Source organism: Citrus clementina, unplaced genomic scaffold (assembly GCF_000493195.1).
Source record: "Citrus clementina cultivar Clemenules unplaced genomic scaffold, Citrus_clementina_v1.0 scaffold_8, whole genome shotgun sequence".
NCBI classification, from domain to species: domain Eukaryota; kingdom Viridiplantae; phylum Streptophyta; class Magnoliopsida; order Sapindales; family Rutaceae; genus Citrus; species Citrus x clementina.
This window is the reverse complement of record NW_006262022.1, coordinates 4,243,055-4,270,134: the sequence shown is the minus strand read 5'-3', so window position 1 is coordinate 4,270,134 and position 27,080 is coordinate 4,243,055. Positions and strand designations below refer to the sequence as shown.

The 27,080-nt window shown below is 36.6% G+C and overlaps 3 protein-coding genes and 1 long non-coding RNA gene across 4 annotated transcripts; 1 reads left to right on the top strand and 3 right to left on the bottom strand.

Moving 5' to 3' along the window:
* Positions 1-2,941: 2,941 nt before the first annotated feature.
* LOC112096265 lies at positions 2,942-3,982 on the top strand. Its single transcript, XM_024179686.1, has one exon. The coding sequence runs from the start codon at positions 2,942-2,944 to the stop codon at positions 3,980-3,982; it is 1,041 nt and encodes a 346-aa protein (XP_024035454.1).
* Positions 3,983-5,964: 1,982 nt separating this feature from the next.
* LOC112095879 lies at positions 5,965-6,323 on the bottom strand. The gene is made up of 3 exons (XR_002904021.1): positions 6,286-6,323; positions 6,093-6,197; positions 5,965-6,009 (listed from the first exon to the last, which is right to left on the bottom strand). It is a non-coding gene; the product is annotated as an uncharacterized LOC112095879 (long non-coding RNA).
* A 53-nt stretch (positions 6,324-6,376) lies between these two features.
* On the bottom strand, positions 6,377-7,292 carry LOC112096264. The gene is made up of 2 exons (XM_024179685.1): positions 6,539-7,292; positions 6,377-6,438 (listed from the first exon to the last, which is right to left on the bottom strand). The coding sequence occupies exons 1-2, from the start codon at positions 7,290-7,292 to the stop codon at positions 6,377-6,379; spliced, it is 816 nt and encodes a 271-aa protein (XP_024035453.1).
* Positions 7,293-8,667: 1,375 nt separating this feature from the next.
* On the bottom strand, positions 8,668-19,793 carry LOC18034388 (luminal-binding protein 5). Its single transcript, XM_024178902.1, has 6 exons — positions 19,723-19,793; positions 10,529-10,740; positions 9,717-10,430; positions 9,462-9,616; positions 9,271-9,353; positions 8,668-9,191 (listed from the first exon to the last, which is right to left on the bottom strand). The coding sequence occupies exons 2-6, from the start codon at positions 10,605-10,607 to the stop codon at positions 8,687-8,689; spliced, it is 1,536 nt and encodes a 511-aa protein (XP_024034670.1). The 5' UTR covers positions 10,608-10,740; positions 19,723-19,793; the 3' UTR covers positions 8,668-8,686.
* Positions 19,794-27,080: the final 7,287 nt, after the last annotated feature.

Sequence of the window (27,080 nt, the reverse complement as noted above, 5' to 3'; positions counted from 1 at the left end):
ATTAGCTGATGAAGCTGAACCAACTCAACACACGTTGGAGTGCCAGTTGGAATTAAGCCAACTATAAATTCAGTAGCTAATCTGGGAATGAAAGTGAAAGGTGCACGTGAGAAGTTGGAAAGTTCCAGATGGCAAAACTGTTATGAAGAGATTCCCATGCAACTGGATTATGAAGCAATTGGTTAATAATTCAGCACTTGTTAATTGTATTGAAATTAGTTAGATTAGAGTTTGTTATTCTGAAGTTACATTGCTTAGCTGTAAGAGAGTGCTCAGCAAGTATTTAGAACTATTTAGATTCCACTATAAATACTGAGTTGAGCTCATTTCTGTAATGTGAGATTCAATAACATGAGATGAACTACGATTCTTCATTTTCTCTCTTTTAATCTTCAAATTCCAACTAAAAGAATCCTAGTTAATTGAAGAAACTAAACTTGATAAAAGTTCAATCCAAATTACACTTCAGTTTCATTATTGAACTGTTAAAAATGGTTTAAAACTATCGTCAAAGATGACAAATAATGTAACAATATCAGACGGCTAATTGCTTTTTCTCCTCGGAAGATGCAGTTTTATACCCAGACTTACAAGGCTTGCCTCAAGGTGTAAGTGAACACCCTCCGTGGCTACCGCTACTTTTGCTTCACCCCTCACGTCCACCATGAGGATGATCGACTGGATTCATGGCGGTCTTTGACCCAACCCACGGCTCTGACCAGCCTTGCTAAGCTTCTTAGCTCCACGGCTGGGGATAGACACTGTTCCGATGGTCGCTCCACATCTAGTGTCAACCAGTTTCTCATTACCAGAAGGTAGCCTTACAAAACAGTACCTTGAGTTGGGTTCTTTCAAATTGTCTTGGCTGACGTCATTCTTTGCCTAAGCATACCACCATCTTTGCAGCGGTATTGAGCCATATCACAGAGAGAAGGAAAATTTACGAAAATAACCATAAATATTTTATTATTTTCACAACTAACCCTCTCAATTTTTTTCTATCAACATTAGCCAAACACAAGCCTTTCTCCCTAAATTACCCTTCTTTACAGACCAAAAGCAACAATCTTTCTCCCATATCGTCAAACCAAACGCAGCTTAATCATCAACCAACGGCGACGGCAAAAGACAACGGTAAAAGTGACATCCGATCATAATCTATCTGAATCCAACACTAATCGGCATCTCTCAGTGGTATGAGTTATTTTCTGAATTTGCTGAACTGAGTCGTGGGTGAATCCGAGTCGTGGGTGAATCTGGCGACAGGCTGCCTGTTACACCAAGTCTTGGAGATTTATTAAAACTGTATTAATTTAATCCGGATTTAAATAATTTTTTTTTATAATTTCAGGCTTAATGGATTCAGTTGTACTTGAATTGTGTTACGATGGTTGGTGGGAGACATTAGAAGATGGCCGTATGGAGTATGTGAATGGTAAAAATCGAGCTTTTTTGGTTGGGAAAAATTGTCTGTTTGATCAGTTATTGGCAAGAGTATACGAGGTGTTACAAATAAATCCTAATGAATATAGTATCACAATGAAGACAATTTTGAGGTCTAGTAACACATTATATCGTATTGTGCACTGCCCATGGATATATTTGATGATGAAATGGTGAGGGTTGTGTTGCATATGGCATCCGACGTAGCCAATTTTGGATGCATTCCTATATTCGTGACCACATCACCTCGAGTTCCGAGCGAAGGTATTGAGCCACATGTCGATACAGAAACTTCGTTTAGAGAAAATATGTCTGGCCCCGATAATGATGAAGAGGTGTTGCCAAGGACAATATCGCTGCAGCAATATTACTCTCCAATCCACGACAATTATGACAACATTGATGATAACGGCGTTACGTTAGAGGATGTTGGAGCAACGGTATTTCCAATAACGACGTCGTTGGAGCAACGGTATTCTCCGTATCACAACAATGATTTTCGGGACAATGATGATTTTCATCATGAGATAAAGGGGGATAATGTTTGTGCAGAACCTTCAAATAATATGAGGGGCACTCATTTCAATAATGATGGTGATGATGGAGGAGCCGGTCTTTCGAATATTCCGTCGTTTAAGCACGACGATGAGTGTGAAGACAATACTCCTGTGAATAACAGAGGCAATAGACCTAGTCCTTCTATGCTTCGATCGAGAAGGCGAATTGACCCCCTTACAAGTCTTGCTCCAACTTTGCCTTCGAATATGGTTACTCCAAGCTTTGTTACCAGTTGTGATTAAGATGATATCAGTGTGGGTAAGCTATTTGCTGAGAAAAATGAGTTTATATTACAACTACGCAAGGTTGCCTTTAGAGTTAAGTTTGATTTTAAGATTGCACGGTCTACTACGACACGTTTCGAGGCTCACTGTTGTTCAGAATCATGTAAATGGCGTATTCGAGCAACTAAATATTCGAACGAGCAAAATGTTCCTTGGGTGGTGAAGAGAATTGACAATGTACACACTTGTCATAATGAGGTATTGGTTGATGGACGTCATCAAGTAAGGAGCCGGGTTGTCGGTCATATTATCGCAGAAAAATACATTCAAGACAAGAGGATTTATACTCCGAATGACATAAGAGCATATATGCAACAGGAATACGGTGTTCAGTTAACATACCAGCAGGCATATCGGGCGAGAGAAGTTGGTCTTGAAATAGTTCGAGGCAACCCTGCAGAGTCATACAACTTGCTCCATAAATACTATCACGTACTAACTACAGCGAATGAGGGTACAGTCACTCACCTCGAGCAGGATGGAGATGGTAATTTCTTGTACTATTTTGTAGCACTCGGATCTTCCATCAAGGGTTTTATGCAGTACATTCAGCCTGTCATTGCTGTAGATGGTACTCATCTGAAGGGACTATATCGTGGAAGCATGTTCGTGGCAACATGTCTTGATGGTAACAATATCTGTTAGCCATTGGGATCATGGATTCAGAAAACAATGATGCTTGTGAATGGTTTATGATGAAGTTACACGGAGTGATTGCCGATAGACCTGAGTTGGTAATTATCTCTGATCGATGCACTGCCATAAGGAGAGCCGTTCTTAAAGTATTTCATAATGCAACTCATGGCGTTTGTTTTTACCACGTCAAAGGTAACATTAAGTCTCAGTTTAGAATGTCTAAAGCTCTTTGGGATCAATTTGAGCCTGCCTTTATTAATGCAGCAAAAGCATATGGCCACGAGGAATTTAAGAGACAACTTGAAGGGTTGTGGATGATTCACTCGGGTGCGGCTGATTACCTAGAAAATAATGTCGGTACGTATAATTGGGCAAGGTCTCAGTTTGAAGGTAGGAGGTACAGCATACTAACCACCAACATCGCGGAGAGTGTTAATTCTTTCATGCGGGAACCTCGAAAATTTCCTGTTACTCATCTTGTTGATCACTTTAGGAAAACAATGCAGCAATGGTTTTATGATAGAAAAATTGTGGCTGAATCAATAACTACTCGGCTAACAACATGGGCGGATGAAATAGTCACTGAGAGGAGAACTATAGCTGAAAGAATGATAGTTCGGCCGGTTTCTCCGAATCGATTTCAAGTTATAGGCGGTGAGCTTAAGGAAGGTTTGGTTGACTTGCAACAGAGAACTTGCACATGCAGAGTGTTTCAGCTTGATCAGCTTGTATGTGCTCATGCAATTGCGGCGTGTCTAACACACCGGGTGGATTTTATTAACCTTTGCTCGGACTTTTACACTACAGAATCGTTGGCGATGACTTATGCACAACCAGTAGAGCCAGTTGGTGATGTGGCTGATTGGGAAGTTCCAGGTGAAATTCAGGAGATGCAAGTATACCCACCAGTTGAGGCACCACCACCTGGCCGTAGTAAAGAGCTCAGAATATCCTCGGCTGGTGAGGACATTAACCGGCGGACTGTAAGATGCGGGCGGTGTCATGAACTTGGCCATAATCGTAAGCGATGTAAGAATCCCATTGCGTCGACTCGAAGTTAGTTGTTTTTGTGTTTCGTTGGTTAAAACTGTTATTATTTTTTGTGTATTGTATACTTATATGTCGTAAAACTTTATTTTATTTTAAATATTAAAATGTGAGCATTAAAATTATATAAACTTAAGTGTGCAAATTAAAATAAAAATTCAAGTTTCAACATTCAACTTACTACAACGGTTTACAATACAATATTGTCATTACATATGTCAACCGCAATCTTCTTTCTAAAGTACTCGACATGACTAGCGTTAAACTCTAATCCAAGCCCGAACATTAAATACATCGTAACCATCAATACAAAAACACCGCAATCGCCAGTTCCGGGCTCTTGTTGTGGCGCGCTCTTAACTGCGATAACTTTCCAGGGGTCTGCACTCCGCAACTCGGATCGGATGTTGTAGAAGCCAACATATTCCAACCATCGAGGGAATATAACTTTCAAGTGGCTTGAAGTTCAACTTGTACCTTTTGTCGTTGCGACATGTGAGTAATGAGTCATAAATCCAGACTTTGTTTTTCCGAAAGTCAACTCGTGCTAGTACCCAATGCGCGCCGTCCAAGTTAACAGGGATGAGTAACTATATATAAAAATTAAAAAACATGGTCGTTATATATGAAATTGAAATACAACAAAGAAAAAACGGCAACTCGTGATAGTACCATATCGACATCCGTCATTGATTTGGACATTGTGTGCTGTCGCCCACAAAGATAACTATTCAAGCAGTCATCGAATACTAATGAATCGACCGCACAATCCCCGTTGTTCCATAACTGATTCAAGAAAACCTAGTACATAGATAACCAAGAAATGCATAAATGAACAAAACTTAAAGGCAATAATTAAAAATCAAATTAAATAGTATTTATAAGTTTTGTCGGCACGTTACCCAAAAAAATGTGTCAGTATGTGTAACACGTTGGAGTAAGGCATTTGGATACTGCCGTTGTTTCTCGCTAATCAAGCGGAGATACTCGTGAATATGCTGTAGAGAAATAGATATATTACGATTTAAAAGAAAAATTTTGGTGAAACAAATCCACGACAGTATACATAACTTCGAAAATACCGAATACCTCATCGCCTAGCCATCCCATCGAAGCTGTACCTAAAATTATTTGAAAGAATGACCGCGGGTGCTGGACTCTCCGGCGGACTCTGCTATCACTAGTGAACCATCGATCAAACTCAGCAAACAGACTAGAGTCCTCCAATCCTCTCAGTGGATTTATATCCACACTCGTACTCATGTCAATCGCATGCTCCATGATTTGGGGTCGAGGTAAAGGCCGGACGTTCTGTCCTCGCCTGACCGGAGGAATCATGTAAGGACTGTTATAAACATATGACGGTATGTACGCGCGGCCGAACTTACTAACGCCCGGAGGCACCTCCGTGAACACCTGTACACTCTCCCCACTAACATCCCCGTAGAAACTATACAATGACGTGGGCGTAGACAAATTTTCATTGCCCACGTCAGTATACACTCCATAGTCATCCGGGGCCTGTCCATTCGCCAAGACGAACATATTAAACAACTATCAAATTAAAAGTTAAACGAACATAATTATTAAATTTAAATTTGCTCACCGCATACGAGCGTGCAGTGGGAGAATCCTTATTTGGACGTTTAGAAAATGTGTCAATGAAGCCAACAACGGTTTCTTTAAAATCTTTTAATTCTGACTTTATTTCATACACATTACGATCAATCTTATCCAGCCGTCGTTGTATTTAATCATTAAACTGCTTTGTCCTCGACTATTACAAAAGAAAAAAATAAAACTTTAGAATAACAAAAAAAAATTAATAATTTACAAAGAAAAAAGATCGTATATTATTTATAACCTCAGAATCCCGTGCGTCATCAGAGTTGTCTGTTTGCTGCTGGTGGTCATCAACAGCCACCTCATCCTCAGAAGTGTCATGACGCTGCTCTGGTATTGGGTTTGGTATGTTGTCATGATCGTCATGCTCGTCTGATTGCCTTGTAACCGACGGCATCGCGTTGATTGAGGGTTGGTGCTGTATAAAGTATCATTTAAAATTAGTAAATGAAAAGTCAAAAATTTCGATTAAAAAATTTTTAGTACTTAGAGTATACCGACCTTATGAACCCAGTCTGGAATGCTTGGCAAGTAATCCTTCACAGAGAGCCAATATTTTCTGCTACTCTCCTTTGAATTTGGCTCAAGAGTTTGTAAAACGTCCCCCTGCCATAAATTCAATTGAAAATTTTAAGTAAGTATACATAACTTAAATTTAGTAAAGTTAAAAAAATAAGTAATACATATTACTTACAAGACGAGATTCGTCGTTGAAGAACGAATAAACCTCCGCAAAGTTGATTCTTGAAGACGCCATGGGCTTCCATTGCAGAATGCGGGGAATCTTATTCTTCGTTTTGACGACCCATGTTGATGGCAACCCTCCGATTGCTTCGTAAATCCAAGCCTACAACAACCAAAGTGAAAAATCAAATAAAACAACTATCAAATATTTAATACTATAAAACTTATTAATAAACAAAAAAAAACGCACCTGAACCCCAGACGTAAAGCCGTAAAGCCGTAAAGATTGTATTTTTCAATATTATGATCTGAATTTTTCAACCGAGTCTTCTTAAATTTCTCGTCTTTCTCGAACAGTGCATTGTCAAGACTCTCGTAAATCATTTCCCACGACAATAGACCCCATGGACGCTTTCGGAAGTGTTGTATATCATCAACTTGGTCAAGCCAATCGAAATTGATTTGACAGTGATTTTTTCTTGCATTTAGTACTCTGTCCGCAAAATAAAACAGCGCAATCTTTAATGCGTCCATATCGTCCATTTCCTCGAATTTCAACTCCTTAAATACTGCATCGAATTGCTTCACATTAATCTTACGATGCACACCACCAAAATACGTATTCCGTAGCCTCTGCTCCATTTCATCATTTTTTTTATTGGTATCAACACCAAATGAAAGTCCAGTAACCAAGCACCATTCGAAAATTGACAAGCGAATCAAATGCTTACCAATTTGAAACCATAATTGATCCTCACGACTATCTTCTTCATGGGCCACTTGCCGCAGTAAAAGATTGTGCAAAATTACCCCACTAAATGGAAAACTTCGACACTCCAAGAAATGCCCAAATATATCTTTTTTGAACATACTCAACTGCCGATTTGTTAATTTTTCCTCGATGGCTTTTACGACCGAAGATAACATACACATGCTCGAAATTCGACCAGGAAAGTGATCGGCATAACGAAAATACATCTTGCCTACTTCGATATCCGGTGATTCTGATTTCGCCATGTATCTGTAATATTTATAAAATTATTACATTATATTTACAGAAAAAAAAATTGACTCGTTAAAAAAAAAAGACACTCTAATTTTTTGTGCGACAGCGGCCGCGCATAGCCGCGCGCGCGCCCTGCCCCCCTCCCTCCCCACCCCCAAAATTAAGCGCAATCACTCCAAAATCGAAAACAATACTCCCAAACACCACCAACCACCACAAACATCATCACCACCACTATTATTCTCAAGCTATAACTATTATTATTTTAAATCTCATTTTAAATTAATGAAAATAAGAAAAATGACTAACCTAGGTTTTGTTGAAGGTTGTAGATCGTAGATCGGATGCCGGTGAGAGATGGAGCAGCCGCCGACGAGGGTTGATGTCGCCGCCGATGATGGGAGTTGGATCGGTTTGGGAGAGATGAGTGAAAGGGAGTGTTGGGGGAGAGATGAGGGAGGGGTATTTTGGTCTCAAAGGTTGTTTTATGGCTAATGTTGATAGAAATATTTTTGGGGGGTTAAGATGAAAAAAAGTAAAACTTTTTTAGTTATTACTGTAAATTTCCCCAGAGAGAAAGGGACCCACCCACTGAAAATGATATTATTTAATTTATCTTTATCTTATAGCCCACAGAGATACAACAAAATTTTAATGTGTACGCCGTTGAAAATCAAACAAAACCATCACTGATCGATCCTTTATATACCCCCCCATCAGCCATCAAAATCTTGATATCTCAAAACATCTTAGATTCCAAATATCTTCTTCAAAATTTAGTCAGCAACAATAATGTCTGCACTTGTGGATATATGGACAGGTGAGTTAGCCAAGCTGCGGGAAAAGGGTCAAACCATTTGGGGAAATGATAATGGCTCCAGCCATGACAATATTATTAATGCTGTTAAATCAAGCAGCAGCAGCAGCATCAGCCAGGCCGTTGAAGCTAAAGAACACAGCAATAACTTTCCTAACGTTGGGAAAGTCTCTGCTTTTATACGAGAAATGAGGTCTCGTTCACTTGTGTTGCCTTACTTTGAAGCTTCAGTTTCCATGCTTATTGACTTCTTTAGCGCCTGAAGATTAAACATTAGTCACTGTAATTTATTAGCTAGTCCTATCGACTTCTGCTTTTGCTTATTTAATTTTGCTTCTGTTTCTTGTTTCTTTGTAAAGGCATCAGCATTCCTACTAAGATTTTAGTTCAATGTTGTAATGTGACTGTAAATATAAGAAACCAATACACTCACAAATAGATTTAAAAAATTAAATAATATTTAAGAAAAATAGATGGTAACAATTAGAACAAAATTTGTGGTCTCTTTGGGAAATTAGTTGACAACACTGAAAAATAAACCCAAAAAAAAAAAATTGGCAGCAAAAGAAAATTGAATTCTCAATCTTTTTACAACTCATCATCTGGTTCTTCATCTTCTGAGTAATCAGCAGCTGATGAACTTCCCCCACTCTTCTCATAAAACTCTTTGATCACGGGATTGCATACAGCTTCCACCTCCTTCAGCTTCTTATCAAAATCATCCTTCCCGGCATTCTGATTGTCATCCAGCCATTCAAGAGCTTCCTTCAGTGTGCTCTCGATCTTCTCCTTATCATCAGAATCGATCTTGTTAGCGAGCTTATTATTATCATTGTCGTTGATGGTGCTCCTCATGTTGTAGATGTAACTTTCCAACTTGTTCCTGGAATCAATCCTCTCCCTCGCATTCTTATCCTTCTCCGCGTATTCCTCAGCCTCCTTCACCATCCTTTGAATCTCTTCCTCGCTGAAACGCCCCTTGTCATTGGTTATGGTGATGGATTGTTTGTTCTTCGCCGCCTTGTCTTCAGCTGTCACATGTAGGATGCCATTGGCATCAACATCAAATGTGACCTGAATTTGAGGAACTCCCCTGTAACAACAATCAGAACAGCTTAAGTATCCAGAACAATCTTCAACAAATCAAATACATATGTTGAAATGCAATTTACCTTGGAGCAGGTGGAATGCCAGATAGATCGAATCGTCCAAGCTCGTGACAATCCTTTGTCAAGCTTCTTTCACCTTCGTACACCTGAATTTTAATTTCAATTTTCAAGTGCACGTTAGTCCACTAGTAGACAGAATGATTGTGCAGCATCAGTTTAGCTACGTATGCAATCATGCACATCACTTGTTATACCTTAATAGTCACTGTGCTTTGCTGGTCTTGGTAAGTGGAAAAAACCTGAGATTTCTTAGTGGGGATACCAGTGTTCCGGGGAATTAGCGTGGTCATAACACCACCCACTGTTTCAATACCAAGACTCAAGGAAGTCACATCCAGCAAAAGAAGGTCTGCAGCAAACAAAAAGCTTTGTATACTTAGCTATTCTAATTAATCAATTGCATCCTGATAAAAGAGAAGATTAAAAAAAAAAAATAGTGGATCCTTTACCTTTACCCCCTTCGCCGCTAAGAATCCCACCTTGAACTGTTGCGCCATATGCAACAGCTTCATCTGGATTGACGCCCTTGTTAGGCTCCTTCCCATCAAACAAGTCCTTCAACAATTGCTGAACCTTGGGGATTCGAGTACTTCCTCCGACAAGTACAATCTCATCAATGTCAGTTTTCTTCAACCGGGCATCTTCCAATGCCTTCTTCACAGGCCCCATTGTCTTCTTGAACAGGTCCAAGTTCAACTCTTCGAATCTTGCTCTTGTCAATGGCTCCGAGAAATCAACACCGTCAAAGAGTGACTCAATCTCCACTCTGACTTGATGCTGGCTGCTCAGAGCTCTCTTGGCCCTCTCACATTCCCTTCGAAGCTTCCCAAGAGCCTTGTTATCATTGCTTATATCTCTGCTGTACTTTTTCTTAATCAACTTAATGAAATAGTCCATGACTCTGTGATCGAAGTCCTCTCCTCCCAAGTGAGTGTCTCCGCGTGTGGCACGAACCTCAAACACACCATCGTCAATATTCAAGATACTAACGTCAAATGTACCACCACCGAGATCATAGACCAAAATATTCTTCTCTCCCTCTTTCTTGTCGAGACCATAGGCAATAGCCGCGGCTGTGGGCTCATTGATTATCCGAGCCACATTGAGCCCGGCTATGACCCCTGCATCCTTCGTTGCCTGCCTTTGCGCGTCATTGAAATAAGCTAAAATCAACAACCAAAAAGACACCCATTAGACTACAATACAAGATATGCAAAGGGTACAGAACAAGAATGTTAAATCCTCATACATGTATACATACCTGGAACGGTAACGACAGCATCTTTAATTTTCTTCCCCAAGAATGCCTCGGCTGTCTCCTTCATCTTTTGAAGCACCATTGCACTGATCTCCTCAGGGCTAAAGACCTTGGTCTCTCCTTTCACTTTCACTTGAATATAAGGCTTGCCATCTTTGTTCACAACCTTATAAGGCAAGAACTTTATATCTCTTTGCACCTCAGGATCATCAAACCTACAGCATCAAAAGCATACAAGGGAGTTTAAAAGCGCTTTTCTAGAAAAGTACTTAAAAAAAAGCTTTAACTCTATTACAACACGATCACAAAATCACTTCCAATAACAGACCAAACTATAAACTATCATAAACAAAAACAGAGAGAGTGACTGTCTTACTTGTTGGGAAAATATGCTCTTTAAAAGCATATGTGTTTATTTAATTGTAATAAACAATTTTTCTGATTAATAAAATAAATGAGGTATTTTATTCAAATATCTTAATTGCATTAATATTTGTATTAAAGTCCATTTAATCATATTATATGTATTTATGTGATCACCATGTGGATTCACAGAAGACATAAATACAAGTTATCTTATGATTAAATAAATTTAGTTCGCAGTTGATAAATAAAGTTGGGCACTTTATTTAGGTATAGACTGTAATAAATTCATTGAATGATTTGTCTTAATCATGTATGAATTTATTGATGTAGTACGACTACATTGAACAGGATCACATATGAGATTTAATTAACTTTGTAATAACTGTCAGACTTATTAAATCTCATAGGCGTTGATTTTACTGTAATCTTAATCTTGAGTTAATTATGATTTCATGATTGTGATTGTTATTTCATTTGAGTTACCAATGGGCACGACACATCCTTGTGGTCAAGATTACCCGGTATCTTGGTGGGAGCAATTATGAGTATTGGAGTTATGGATTAACAATATAGAATTTGTACAACACATCTCTTGATAGGTTTTCGGTACTTGATCATAGAATTCTCTGGCCAGAGTGTGTCAACATATTTAGTATGTTGAAAATGATCATTAGAGAAAACCAGTAAGGATCAAGGAATAAGATGTTATTAAATTGATTGGACAGTTGAGATATCAATTTAATTAACGATGTGGTACAAAGGATTGTGCAGTAAAGAAATCAATGTGGCTTGGGACGAATTATTATTCGAGCATACAATTATGGAAGTCAGTTCCAATCTTTTAGTGGAGTAGATTTGGAATTAAATAATTGGGCTAGTTTAATTACAGGCCTAATTATTGTAGCCACTATTGTATGTTCCCAAATGATCCCCGGGTTAGCTCATTTAATTGACTGCACCACTACTGGACTAATAAGCAAGATAACTAGCTATTTGGGTCAAAAGCCTAAATATATCATTTAGTGGGAGGCTCCATTTAATAAGCTTATGTGTAAGGGGCCTTATGTTATTTTACATGGTGGGTCCCCTATTAAATGAAAAGTAACGTGAGTTTTATTTTGGGGGAATCCTTGGAGCCTAGGGTTTTCACTAAAGGGAGATATATAAGGCTTATTTTCCCAAAAAGGAAAAAGGGAAGCCACTTTATACAAATCAGAGAATAAGATTTTTCTCTCCATTGTTGAGAGAAAAATTTTCTCGTGCTAGTTGCTTTGGTAGTGATAAAGGCACCCACACGTCAAGTGCAGATCGAACCTGAGTCATAACCTGGAAGATCATTGGAGACAGTTCGTGATCTAACAAGCGTGGTGGTGACGGATCGTGATCTAACAGGAGTGGTGGTGGCGGATCGTGATCTAGGAGCCTAAATCACTTCAGCGGAAAAAGCAAACTCAGATTTACAAGGTACGATTTCTAGAATACGAATTCTTATATATTATATGAGAGCGATCTTCAAAAGGTTTTATAAAAATTTAAAAACCTGATTTTTCCCCAACAATTGGTATCAGAGCCATCTCATATTAATATATAAGAATTTCGTATGAAATTAATCTTGAAATTTATGTATTAGAGTGGCACAATTTATTCAGATGTATATTATTTATTTAATATATGAATAAAGCATGCTTATGGTTTGTCTTAATTCATGGTTAGATTTTCTTTTGTATTGTTCTTTGGATCTGTAACAAGAGGGGTGGTTTTTTATCACCATGTTTCCCTCTTGATTTATTTTACAGTTATAGAATTTTTGTAAGCCAAAATTGGTCTAGGAAATTTGTAAATTAATCTCAGATTTTCAAGATCGGAGCGACGGAGGCCGGAAATTATGACAGCGGCAGCAAACCAGGGCATGCTGCAGCAGCGTGTGCGGCCAGCAATGGCCAGCATCGCGCGCTGCGCTGTGCGCAGCAAAGCAGCGCGCGCGGCCAACATTGGCCAGCGGCGCGCGCGGCCAGCGTGGCCAGCAGCGCGCGCTGCATGTGCTGCAGCTGGAAGCAACGCTGCCGAGGCCAGCAGAAAGTTGCGCGCGGGTTTTGGCACGTTTTCCGGCCAGGCGGCAGCAGTTGGTTTGGCGTCGGCGTCGGCGTCGGAGGTCGGCTGGCGTCTGAACAGTGAAGGAGGATTTTGGAGATGGCGGCTGGGGAAGAAGAAAGAAAGAAAAATATGGATTTAGGGTTTCATGGCTTTTATCATGGAGGTCCCTATGGTTCCATAATTTTTCACTTGGGCAGTCAAGTTTTAATTTTTTGCATTTAAGTCTAAAAATAGTTTTGGGCTTAAAGAATCCTAGTTTTAGGCCCAATTGATATTTGGGCTTAATGGATTAAAAATGCATAGACAAAATTAAATACATTAAATTTATTTTTGGTCCAAAAGTTTTATTTTAATAAAAAAAAAAAAATAAAAAAAAATAATTTATTTATTTATTTCCTTTCAAAATTAAAATTGGACCAATTATAAATTTAAAAGCTCAATTTCCCCTAGTCCATTAACAAAAACAAGCTTATGGAAGATGGACATTGACAAGAAGCCCAATGAAGATTAGGCTTAGGGTTAATGTATTTTTCATTATTAGGAAAGCCATGAATTAAGATTATTTAATAGTTTTTCTATATGTTATGTTTTGGATGATAACATGCCATGATAACATGTCATATAGAATAGGTAGTGCCACTCTATGCATAATGATACATGTCATTCATTAATAATGAATTTCATTATATTGTTTGAAATTTGTATATGCTTAATAATATTTGATATCATCTAGATAATATTATAGGAAGCATGCAATTAACAATATGTATGTTTTAAAAAGGAAAAACCAATTTTAAAATATTGAGTGGGAGAGGGAAAATTCAAGATAATTTTCCCACGGGCTCCATTGTTAGTTCAATAATAAAATTATATATATACCTCGACTTCATGATACGGTGATGCTCCCTTCGGAGGGTATATATATTAGATATTTTATTTGATGAACTTCTTCAAAGATAAAATTGAAATATTTTTCAATCGATTGTTCACCCCAACGGTGACTATTGATATGAAAAATACGTAGATTGAAACAATGGTTATACACTCAACTAAAGTTTGTTATTAACCTTCCCAACGAAGCTCTGTTAACAAATTTAGGTCCAAAGGGATAACGATAATTATTTATCATGTCTCTACATGAAAGTAAATAATCCAATGGATAATTGGGTCTAGTAAGTGTAGACATGACTTCCCCAACGGATAGCTTGTCAAAGCGGTACTAGATTATCGTTACAATAAATTAAAATGCATTTATGGTTTTTTGCATTTTTGTCATTTATTGTGAATATTGTTTCAAAGTATTTATGCATGTGTATTTTGTTTTTTCAGAAAATGTCTTCCATCAACCCATTATTATTTATCCTTGTTAAAAATGAACTCACTGGCGAAAATTATTTAGATTGGAAACGCAATCTATTTAATATTCTCACTGCTAAGGGAAGCAAATATGTGTTGACCCAGCCTTGCCCTCCTGAACCATCGTTATACGATTATAGAAATCAGAGGGAGCCTTATGAGAAATGGTGCGAAGCTAACAAAATGGCTAAGCGCTATATATTGGCTTCGATTTCTGTGGAACTGCATAAGAAACATCGGAGCATGGAAACAGCTACTGAAATAATGGCTAGTCTTCATCAGATGTTTGGGCAAAATACCCATTTTGCCAGAGAAGCAGCATTAAAACGTATTACGGATACTCAGATGGAAGAGGGCACAAAAGTTCGTGATCATGTCCTCAAAATGATGGACTATTTGAATGAGGTAGAGATTCATGGTGTTCAAATCAATGATAAATCAAAGATTAACATGGTGATTGAATCTTTACCTGATACATTCAAAGAGTTTAAGGTCAGCTATATCTTAAACAATAAAGATATGACCTTAATTGAATTAATGCACGAACTACATGCTATAGAAGAATTTTATCATAGCAGAAAACTTCCTGAAAAAGGATTCTCTTCAAGGCTTAAGTCAAAAGACAAGAATGAGCAAGCAAGAGTTGGGATCGGCAAACTGTCCATTAAAAGAAGTGGCAAGCCAAAAGGCAAGTGTTACAAATGTGGACAGAAGGGTCACTGGAAGAAAGATTGTCCTAAGATTATTAAAATCAGGTATAGGAAATCTTTAAGCTTCCTAATTAGTTTAGATTTCTATTGATTCATACAATAATGAATTCTGAGATAACTAATCTTATTTGTAATTCATTTATTTGGTTTTCAGGAAACCAAGAGATTAAGTGAAGAAAGCATCAAACAGCAGTTGAGGACATGCTAGTTTATATCAATTGAAAGACTAGATCAATTTTACAAGACTTTAGTTTTGATATTTGTCTTTATATTAGAGGAATTTAATTTCGGTGGCTTGTTTTAATAAACAGGAGTACACTGTTATTTTTTGGATCCTCTATTTATTATTTATTTTGGTTATTTATAAAGACAATTTATATCATAAAAGTACATTGATCTATTCAAAGTAAGATATAATGATTAAAAGTATATGCATTTATCTAAGAAAAGAAATGTTTCTTCTAACCAAAAATCACCTCTGATATTTATGCCTAAGTCATATAAACTATAATAAGATTTTAAGAAAATGATTAATGATAGACTTGTTGGCCTATTAAGATTGATCATTGTAACTCTATAAATCTTATTTAGAAAAGTAATATGACAAGGATGCTCTTTTTGAGCTAAAAGCATAACTATGTATTTGATGATTTAGCGCATACAAATGTATACGGACTAATCAGTTTACATGTTATAAGGGGTTATGAGTATTCTATCAATCTTGTTGATGAATATTCATTTTATTTATGTTTGTCTAAATGCGTCATGATTCCATTGCTTTTGAAATTCAAAAGAGTACGTGAATAAGACAGAAGCAATTAGACAGGAACATAAAAGAATTTCGATATGATCGAAACAAAGAATATCTCTATGGAGAATTCAAGCACTATTTGGTTGTCAATGAACACTATGATACAATAGTGTAATTAAATAGAGAAACAAGATTCTTTTGGATAAGACAAGATATATACTAAGTGGTTTATCATTTACCTTTTTGATTCCAGATACTAGTATTTGAAACTACAAAGTTTATTGAACTTAGTTTCATCTATCTCGGTGTCCACTACTCCAAGAAATTATGAAAAAGTCACAAACATGGTTTGAGACACATTCGTATTTGGAGTTTACTAGTATTTCTACTAGAATCAGAGATAGAGAAGATGGATTCGTGTTCAGAAGCTTGCATGTTTTAGGTATCTTAAAGGAATAAGGGAAAGTCTGAATTATAGTCCTCAAGATAGGAATGTATTTATAGAAATATTTTTTACTTTCTTTGAGGAAGACTATATAATGACTTATAACCTAAGAGTAAGGTAAAACTAGAGAAATAAAAGAGATCAGGTTGATGCTCAGCTTTCAACACCTGTTATAGAACAGGAAGAACAGCAACAACCAGCTGATCAGCACAGGATTATCCTTGAACAACCATCACTTTTAGAACCTCGTCGTAGTGGGAGGGTAACTAGGTTACCTGCAAGATACATGTTTTTGGGAGAAACCTATAAGGCTATCTCAGATGAACATGTACAAGATCCCACTAGTTACAACGAAGCTCTAATAGATAGAGATGATGAATTTTGAAAAAGGCCATGAATCAAGAAATGGAATCTATGTATTCCAATAAAGTCTGGGAACTTGTAGAGGCACCAAATGAGGTAAAACCTATAGGGTGCAAGTGGATCTACAAGAGAAAAAGAGGAGTAGACGGAAGGGTGGAAACATTTAAAGCAAGATTAGTAGCCGAAGGGTTTACTCAGAAAGAAGGAATCAATTATGAGGAAACCTTTTCTCCGGTTGCTATGCTTAAATCCATCAGGATTCTGCTCTCCATTGCTGCAGTGCTAGATTATGAAATTTGGCAAATGGATGTCAAGACTGCCTTTCTTAACAGGCATCTTGAAGAAAACATCTACATACAGCAACCAGATGGATTTATACAAAAAAGGCCAAGAACACATGGTATGTAAGTTGCAGAGATCTATTTATGGATTGAAGCAAGCATCCCAGTCATGGAACATCAGATTTGATCAAGCGATTAAATCACTTGGATTCATTCAGAACATTGATGAACCATGTGTGTACAAGAAAATTCAGGGAAAATTTGTAGCCTTCCTAGTTCTTTGTGTAGACAATATTCTCCTGATTGGAAACGATATAGGAGTATTGACTACAATAAAGATTTGGTTAGCAAAACAATTTGATATGAAAGACCTGGGATAGACAAGTTATATTCTTGGTATCAAGTTACTATGAGACCGGAAGAATAAAACTTTAGCCTTGTCTCAAGCGGTCTATATCGATAAGATATTGGCTAGATTTAGTATGGAAAATTCCAAGACTGGTTTATTACCATTCAGACATGGAATTACATTCTCTAAGGATCAATCACCTAAAACATCTGAAGAGATAGAGAGAATGAGACGAGTTCCCTATGCAGAAGCTGTGGGAAGTCTCATGAATGCCATGCTTTGCACTAGGCCAGACATCTGTTTTGCGGTAGGGATGGTTAGTAGATATCAATCTAATCCTGGACCTGAACACTGGACTGCGGTCAAGCATATAATGAAGTATCTGAAAAGAACTTAAAATTATATGCTTGTGTATTCTGGTGATGAACTTATTCTAGTGGGTTATACTAATTCTGATTTTTTGTCAGATAAGGATTTTAGAAAATCAACTTCCGGCTATGTGTTTACATTGGGAAGTGGAGCTACTAGTTGGATGAGTGTGAAACAATCTTGTATCACAGACTCAACAACTAAAGCTGAATATGTGGCTACATCTGAAGCTGCAAAAGAAGCTATATGGCTCTGCAAGTTCCTACGAAATCTTGAGGTGGTACCTGTTGTAACTGCACCCCTTAAACTATTTTGTGATAATGGTGGTGCGGTAGCTCAATCTAAGGAACCAAGGAACCACAAGAAACAAAACATATTGAAAGGAAGTATCATCTTATAAGGGAATAGTGTAGAAAGGTTATATGACAATACCCCAAATGGCATTAGATGCTAAATGGCAGATCTTATTACAATGGCCATTAGTGGGAAACCTTTATAACCTGCACTTAGAGCCCTAGAGCATGTGCAATATGCCAGATATGCTTTGAGAGCTAGTGGGAGATTGTTGGGAAAATATGCTCTTTAAAAGCATATGTGTTTATTTAATTGTAATAAATAATTTTTCTGATTAATAAAATAAATGAGGTATTTTATTCAAATATCTTAATTGCATTAATATTTGTATTAAAGTCCATTTAATCATATTATATGTATTTATGTGATCACCATGTGGATTCACAGAAGACATAAATACAAGTTATCTTATGATTAAATAAATTTAGTTCGCAGTTGATAAATAAAGTTGGGCACTTTATTTAGGTATAGACTGTAATAAATTCATTGAATGATTTGTCTTAATCATGTATGAATTTATTGATGTAGTACGACTACATTGAACAGGATCACATATGAGATTTAATTAACTTTGTAATAACTGTCAGACTTATTAAATCTCATAGGCGTTGATTTTACTGTAATCTTAATCTTGAGTTAATTATGATTTCATGATTGTGATTGTTATTTCATTTGAGTTACCAATGGGCACGACACATCCTTGTGGTCAAGATTACCCGGTATCTTGGTGGGAGCAATTATGAGTATTGGAGTTATGGATTAACAATATAGAATTTGTACAACACATCTCTTGATAGGTTTTCGGTACTTGATCATAGAATTCTCTGGCCAGAGTGTGTCAACATATTTAGTATGTTGAAAATGATCATTAGAGAAAACCAGTAAGGATCAAGGAATAAGATGTTATTAAATTGATTGGACAGTTGAGATATCAATTTAATTAACGATGTGGTACAAAGGATTGTGCAGTAAAGAAATCAATGTGGCTTGGGACGAATTATTATTCGAGCATACAATTATGGAAGTCAGTTCCAATCTTTTAGTGGAGTAGATTTGGAATTAAATAATTGGGCTAGTTTAATTACAGGCCTAATTATTGTAGCCACTATTGTATGTTCCCAAATGATCCCCGGGTTAGCTCATTTAATTGACTGCACCACTACTGGACTAATAAGCAAGATAACTAGCTATTTGGGTCAAAAGCCTAAATATATCATTTAGTGGGAGGCTCCATTTAATAAGCTTATGTGTAAGGGGCCTTATGTTATTTTACATGGTGGGTCCCCTATTAAATGAAAAGTAACGTGAGTTTTATTTTGGGGGAATCCTTGGAGCCTAGGGTTTTCACTAAAGGGAGATATATAAGGCTTATTTTCCCAAAAAGGAAAAAGGGAAGCCACTTTATACAAATCAGAGAATAAGATTTTTCTCTCCATTGTTGAGAGAAAAATTTTCTCGTGCTAGTTGCTTTGGTAGTGATAAAGGCACCCACACGTCAAGTGCAGATCGAACCTGAGTCATAACCTGGAAGATCATTGGAGACAGTTCGTGATCTAACAAGCGTGGTGGTGACGGATCGTGATCTAACAGGAGTGGTGGTGGCGGATCGTGATCTAGGAGCCTAAATCACTTCAGCGGAAAAAGCAAACTCAGATTTACAAGGTACGATTTCTAGAATACGAATTCTTATATATTATATGAGAGCGATCTTCAAAAGGTTTTATAAAAATTTAAAAACCTGATTTTTCCCCAACATTACTTTCTTCCGATGAGGCGCTTAACATCAAAGATTGTACGCTCTGGGTTGAAGGCCGCTTGATTTTTTGCGGCTTCTCCGATCAGATGTATATTATTTATTTAATATATGAATAAAGCATGCTTATGGTTTGTCTTAATTCATGGTTAGATTTTCTTTTGTATTGTTCTTTGGATCTGTAACAAGAGGGGTGGTTTTTTATCACCATGTTTCCCTCTTGATTTATTTTACAGTTATAGAATTTTTGTAAGCCAAAATTGGTCTAGGAAATTTGTAAATTAATCTCAGATTTTCAAGATCGGAGCGACGGAGGCCGGAAATTATGACAGCGGCAGCAAACCAGGGCATGCTGCAGCAGCGTGTGCGGCCAGCAATGGCCAGCATCGCGCGCTGCGCTGTGCGCAGCAAAGCAGCGCGCGCGGCCAACATTGGCCAGCGGCGCGCGCGGCCAGCGTGGCCAGCAGCGCGCGCTGCATGTGCTGCAGCTGGAAGCAACGCTGCCGAGGCCAGCAGAAAGTTGCGCGCGGGTTTTGGCACGTTTTCCGGCCAGGCGGCAGCAGTTGGTTTGGCGTCGGCGTCGGCGTCGGAGGTCGGCTGGCGTCTGAACAGTGAAGGAGGATTTTGGAGATGGCGGCTGGGGAAGAAGAAAGAAAGAAAAATATGGATTTAGGGTTTCATGGCTTTTATCATGGAGGTCCCTATGGTTCCATAATTTTTCACTTGGGCAGTCAAGTTTTAATTTTTTGCATTTAAGTCTAAAAATAGTTTTGGGCTTAAAGAATCCTAGTTTTAGGCCCAATTGATATTTGGGCTTAATGGATTAAAAATGCATAGACAAAATTAAATACATTAAATTTATTTTTGGTCCAAAAGTTTTATTTTAATAAAAAAAAAAAAATAAAAAAAAATAATTTATTTATTTATTTCCTTTCAAAATTAAAATTGGACCAATTATAAATTTAAAAGCTCAATTTCCCCTAGTCCATTAACAAAAACAAGCTTATGGAAGATGGACATTGACAAGAAGCCCAATGAAGATTAGGCTTAGGGTTAATGTATTTTTCATTATTAGGAAAGCCATGAATTAAGATTATTTAATAGTTTTTCTATATGTTATGTTTTGGATGATAACATGCCATGATAACATGTCATATAGAATAGGTAGTGCCACTCTATGCATAATGATACATGTCATTCATTAATAATGAATTTCATTATATTGTTTGAAATTTGTATATGCTTAATAATATTTGATATCATCTAGATAATATTATAGGAAGCATGCAATTAACAATATGTATGTTTTAAAAAGGAAAAACCAATTTTAAAATATTGAGTGGGAGAGGGAAAATTCAAGATAATTTTCCCACGGGCTCCATTGTTAGTTCAATAATAAAATTATATATATACCTCGACTTCATGATACGGTGATGCTCCCTTCGGAGGGTATATATATTAGATATTTTATTTGATGAACTTCTTCAAAGATAAAATTGAAATATTTTTCAATCGATTGTTCACCCCAACGGTGACTATTGATATGAAAAATACGTAGATTGAAACAATGGTTATACACTCAACTAAAGTTTGTTATTAACCTTCCCAACGAAGCTCTGTTAACAAATTTAGGTCCAAAGGGATAACGATAATTATTTATCATGTCTCTACATGAAAGTAAATAATCCAATGGATAATTGGGTCTAGTAAGTGTAGACATGACTTCCCCAACGGATAGCTTGTCAAAGCGGTACTAGATTATCGTTACAATAAATTAAAATGCATTTATGGTTTTTTGCATTTTTGTCATTTATTGTGAATATTGTTTCAAAGTATTTATGCATGTGTATTTTGTTTTTTCAGAAAATGTCTTCCATCAACCCATTATTATTTATCCTTGTTAAAAATGAACTCACTGGCGAAAATTATTTAGATTGGAAACGCAATCTATTTAATATTCTCACTGCTAAGGGAAGCAAATATGTGTTGACCCAGCCTTGCCCTCCTGAACCATCGTTATACGATTATAGAAATCAGAGGGAGCCTTATGAGAAATGGTGCGAAGCTAACAAAATGGCTAAGCGCTATATATTGGCTTCGATTTCTGTGGAACTGCATAAGAAACATCGGAGCATGGAAACAGCTACTGAAATAATGGCTAGTCTTCATCAGATGTTTGGGCAAAATACCCATTTTGCCAGAGAAGCAGCATTAAAACGTATTACGGATACTCAGATGGAAGAGGGCACAAAAGTTCGTGATCATGTCCTCAAAATGATGGACTATTTGAATGAGGTAGAGATTCATGGTGTTCAAATCAATGATAAATCAAAGATTAACATGGTGATTGAATCTTTACCTGATACATTCAAAGAGTTTAAGGTCAGCTATATCTTAAACAATAAAGATATGACCTTAATTGAATTAATGCACGAACTACATGCTATAGAAGAATTTTATCATAGCAGAAAACTTCCTGAAAAAGGATTCTCTTCAAGGCTTAAGTCAAAAGACAAGAATGAGCAAGCAAGAGTTGGGATCGGCAAACTGTCCATTAAAAGAAGTGGCAAGCCAAAAGGCAAGTGTTACAAATGTGGACAGAAGGGTCACTGGAAGAAAGATTGTCCTAAGATTATTAAAATCAGGTATAGGAAATCTTTAAGCTTCCTAATTAGTTTAGATTTCTATTGATTCATACAATAATGAATTCTGAGATAACTAATCTTATTTGTAATTCATTTATTTGGTTTTCAGGAAACCAAGAGATTAAGTGAAGAAAGCTTCAAATAGCAGTTGAGGATGTGCTAGTTTATATCAATTGAAAGACTAGATCAATTTTACAAGACTTTAGTTTTGATATTTGTCTTTATTTTTCCAAATATTAGAGGAATTTAATTTCAGTGGCTTGTTTTAATAAACAGGAGTACACTGTTATTTTTGGATCCTCTGTTTATTACTTATTTTGGTTATTTATAAAGACAATTTATATCATAAAAGTACATTGATCTATTCAAAGTAAGATATAATGATTAAAAGTATATGCATTTATCTAAGAAAAGAAATGTTTCTTCTAACCAAAAATCACCTCTGATAGTTATGCTTAAGTCATATAAGCTATAATAAGATTTTAAGAAAATGATTAATGATAGACTTGTTGGCCTATTAAGATTGATCATTGTAACTCTATAAATCTTATTTAGAAAAGTAATATGACAAGGATACTCTTTATGAGCTAAAAGCATAACATTGTATTTGATGATTTAGCGCATACAAATGTATACGGACTAATCAGTTTACATGTTATAAGAGGTTATGAGTATTCTATCAATCTAGTTGATGAATATTCATTTTATGTTTGTCTAAATGAGTCATGATTCCATTGCTTTTGAAATTCAAAAGAGTACGTGAATAAGACAGAAGCAATTAGACAGGAACATAAAAGAATTTCGATATGATCGAAACAAAGAATATCTCTATGGAGAATTCAAGCACTATTTGGTTGTCAATGAACACTATGATACAATAGTGTAATTAAATAGAGAAACAAGATTCTTTTGGATAAGACAAGATATATACTAAGTGGTTTATCATTTACCTTTTTGATTCCAGATACTAGTATTTGAAACTACAAAGTTTATTGAACTTAGTTTCATCTATCTCGGTGTCCACTACTCCAAGAAATTATGAAAAAGTCACAAACATGGTTTGAGACACATTCGTATTTGGAGTTTACTAGTATTTCTACTAGAATCAGAGATAGAGAAGATGGATTCGTGTTCAGAAGCTTGCATGTTTTAGGTATCTTAAAGGAATAAGGGAAAGTCTGAATTATAGTCCTCAAGATAGGAATGTATTTATAGAAATATTTTTTACTTTCTTTGAGGAAGACTATATAATGACTTATAACCTAAGAGTAAGGTAAAACTAGAGAAATAAAAGAGATCAGGTTGATGCTCAGCTTTCAACACCTGTTATAGAACAGGAAGAACAGCAACAACCAGCTGATCAGCACAGGATTATCCTTGAACAACCATCACTTTTAGAACCTCGTCGTAGTGGGAGGGTAACTAGGTTACCTGCGAGATACATGCTTTTGGGAGAAACCTATACAGCTATCTCATATGAACATGTACAAGATCCCACTAGTTACAACGAAGCTCTAATAGATAGAGATGTTGAATTTTAGAAAAAAGCCATGAATCAAGAAATGGAATCTATGTATTCCAATAAAGTCTGGGAACTTGTAGAGGCACCAAATGGGGTAAAACCTATAGGGTGCAAGTAGATCTACAAGAGAAAAAGAGGAGTAGTCGGAAGGGTGGAAACATTTAAAGCAAGATTAGTAGCCGAAGGGTTTACTCAGAAAGAATGAATCGATTATGAGGAAACCTTTTCTCCGGTTGCTATGCTTAAATCCATCAGGATTCTGCTCTCCTTTGCTGCAGTGCTAGATTATGAAATTTGGCAAATGGATGTCAAGACTGCCTTTCTTAACAGGCATCTTGAAGAAAACATCTACATACAGCAACCAGATGGATTTATACAAAAAAGGCCAAGAACACATGGTATGTAAGTTGCAGAGATCTATTTATGGATTGAAGCAAGCATCCCAGTCATGGAACATCAGATTTGATCAAGCGATTAAATCACTTGGATTCATTCAGAACATTGATGAACCATGTGTGTACAAGAAAATTCAGGGAAAATTTGTAGCCTTCCTAGTTCTTTGTGTAGACAATATTCTCCTGATTGGAAACGATATAGGAGTATTGACTACAATAAAGATTTGGTTAGCAAAACAATTTGATATGAAAGACCTGGGAGAGACAAGTTATATTCTTGGTATCAAGTTACTATGAGACCGGAAGAATAAAACTTTAGCCTTGTCTCAAGCGGTCTATATCGATAAGATATTGGCTAGATTTAGTATGGAAAATTCCAAGACTGGTTTATTACCATTCAGACATGGAATTACATTCTCTAAGGATCAATCACCTAAAACATCTGAAGAGATAGAGAGAATGAGACGAGTTCCCTATGCAGAAGCTGTGGGAAGTCTCATGAATGCCATGCTTTGCACTAGGCCAGACATCTGTTTTGCGGTAGGGATGGTTAGTAGATATCAATCTAATCCTGGACCTGAACACTGGACTGCGGTCAAGCATATAATGAAGTATCTGAAAAGAACTTAAAATTATATGCTTGTGTATTCTGGTGATGAACTTATTCTAGTGGGTTATACTAATTCTGATTTTTTGTCAGATAAGGATTTTAGAAAATCAACTTCCGGCTATGTGTTTACATTGGGAAGTGGAGCTACTAGTTGGATGAGTGTGAAACAATCTTGTATCACAGACTCAACAACTAAAGCTGAATATGTGGCTACATCTGAAGCTGCAAAAGAAGCTATATGGCTCTGCAAGTTCCTACGAAATCTTGAGGTGGTACCTGTTGTAACTGCACCCCTTAAACTATTTTGTGATAATGGTGGTGCGGTAGCTCAATCTAAGGAACCAAGGAACCACAAGAAACAAAACATATTGAAAGGAAGTATCATCTTATAAGGGAATAGTGTAGAAAGGTTATATGACAATACCCCAAATGGCATTAGATGCTAAATGGCAGATCTTATTACAATGGCCATTAGTGGGAAACCTTTATAACCTGCACTTAGAGCCCTAGAGCATGTGCAATATGCCAGATATGCTTTGAGAGCTAGTGGGAGATTGTTGGGAAAATATGCTCTTTAAAAGCATATGTGTTTATTTAATTGTAATAAATAATTTTTCTGATTAATAAAATAAATGAGGTATTTTATTCAAATATCTTAATTGCATTAATATTTGTATTAAAGTCCATTTAATCATATTATATGTATTTATGTGATCACCATGTGGATTCACAGAAGACATAAATACAAGTTATCTTATGATTAAATAAATTTAGTTCGCAGTTGATAAATAAAGTTGGGCACTTTATTTAGGTATAGACTGTAATAAATTCATTGAATGATTTGTCTTAATCATGTATGAATTTATTGATGTAGTACGACTACATTGAACAGGATCACATATGAGATTTAATTAACTTTGTAATAACTGTCAGACTTATTAAATCTCATAGGCGTTGATTTTACTGTAATCTTAATCTTGAGTTAATTATGATTTCATGATTGTGATTGTTATTTCATTTGAGTTACCAATGGGCACGACACATCCTTGTGGTCAAGATTACCCGGTATCTTGGTGGGAGCAATTATGAGTATTGGAGTTATGGATTAACAATATAGAATTTGTACAACACATCTCTTGATAGGTTTTCGGTACTTGATCATAGAATTCTCTGGCCAGAGTGTGTCAACATATTTAGTATGTTGAAAATGATCATTAGAGAAAACCAGTAAGGATCAAGGAATAAGATGTTATTAAATTGATTGGACAGTTGAGATATCAATTTAATTAACGATGTGGTACAAAGGATTGTGCAGTAAAGAAATCAATGTGGCTTGGGGCGAATTATTATTCGAGCATACAATTATGGAAGTCAGTTCCAATCTTTTAGTGGAGTAGATTTGGAATTAAATAATTGGGCTAGTTTAATTAAAGGCCTAATTATTGTAGCCACTATTGTATGTTCCCAAATGATCCCCGGGTTAGCTCATTTAATTGACTGCACCACTACTGGACTAATAAGTAAGATAACTAGCTATTTGGGTCAAAAGCCTAAATATATCATTTAGTGGGAGGCTCCATTTAATTAGCTTTTGTATAAGGGGCCTTATGTTATTTTACAAGGTGGGTCCCCTATTGAAAAAGAAAATAACGTGAGTTTTATTTATGGCATTTTTTGGAGCCTAGGGTTTTCACTAAAGGGTGATATAAAAGGCTTATTTTTCCCTAAAGGAAAAAGGGAAGCCACTTTATACAAATCAGAGAATAAGATTTTTCTCTCCATTGTTGAGAGAAAAATTTTCTCGTGCTAGTTGCTTTGGTAGTGATAAAGGCACCCACACGTCAAGTGCAGATCGAACCTGAGTCATAACCTGGAAGATCATTGGAGACAGTTCGTGATCTAACAAGCGTGGTGGTGACGGATCGTGATCTAACAGGAGTGGTGGTGGCGGATCGTGATCTAGGAGCCTAAATCACTTCAGCGGAAAAAGCAAACTCAGATTTACAAGGTACGATTTCTAGAATACGAATTCTTATATATTATATGAGAGCGATCTTCAAAAGGTTTTATAAAAATTTAAAAACCTGATTTTTCCCCAACATTACTTTCTTCCGATGAGGCGCTTAACATCAAAGATTGTACGCTCTGGGTTGAAGGCCGCTTGATTTTTTGCGGCTTCTCCGATCAGACGT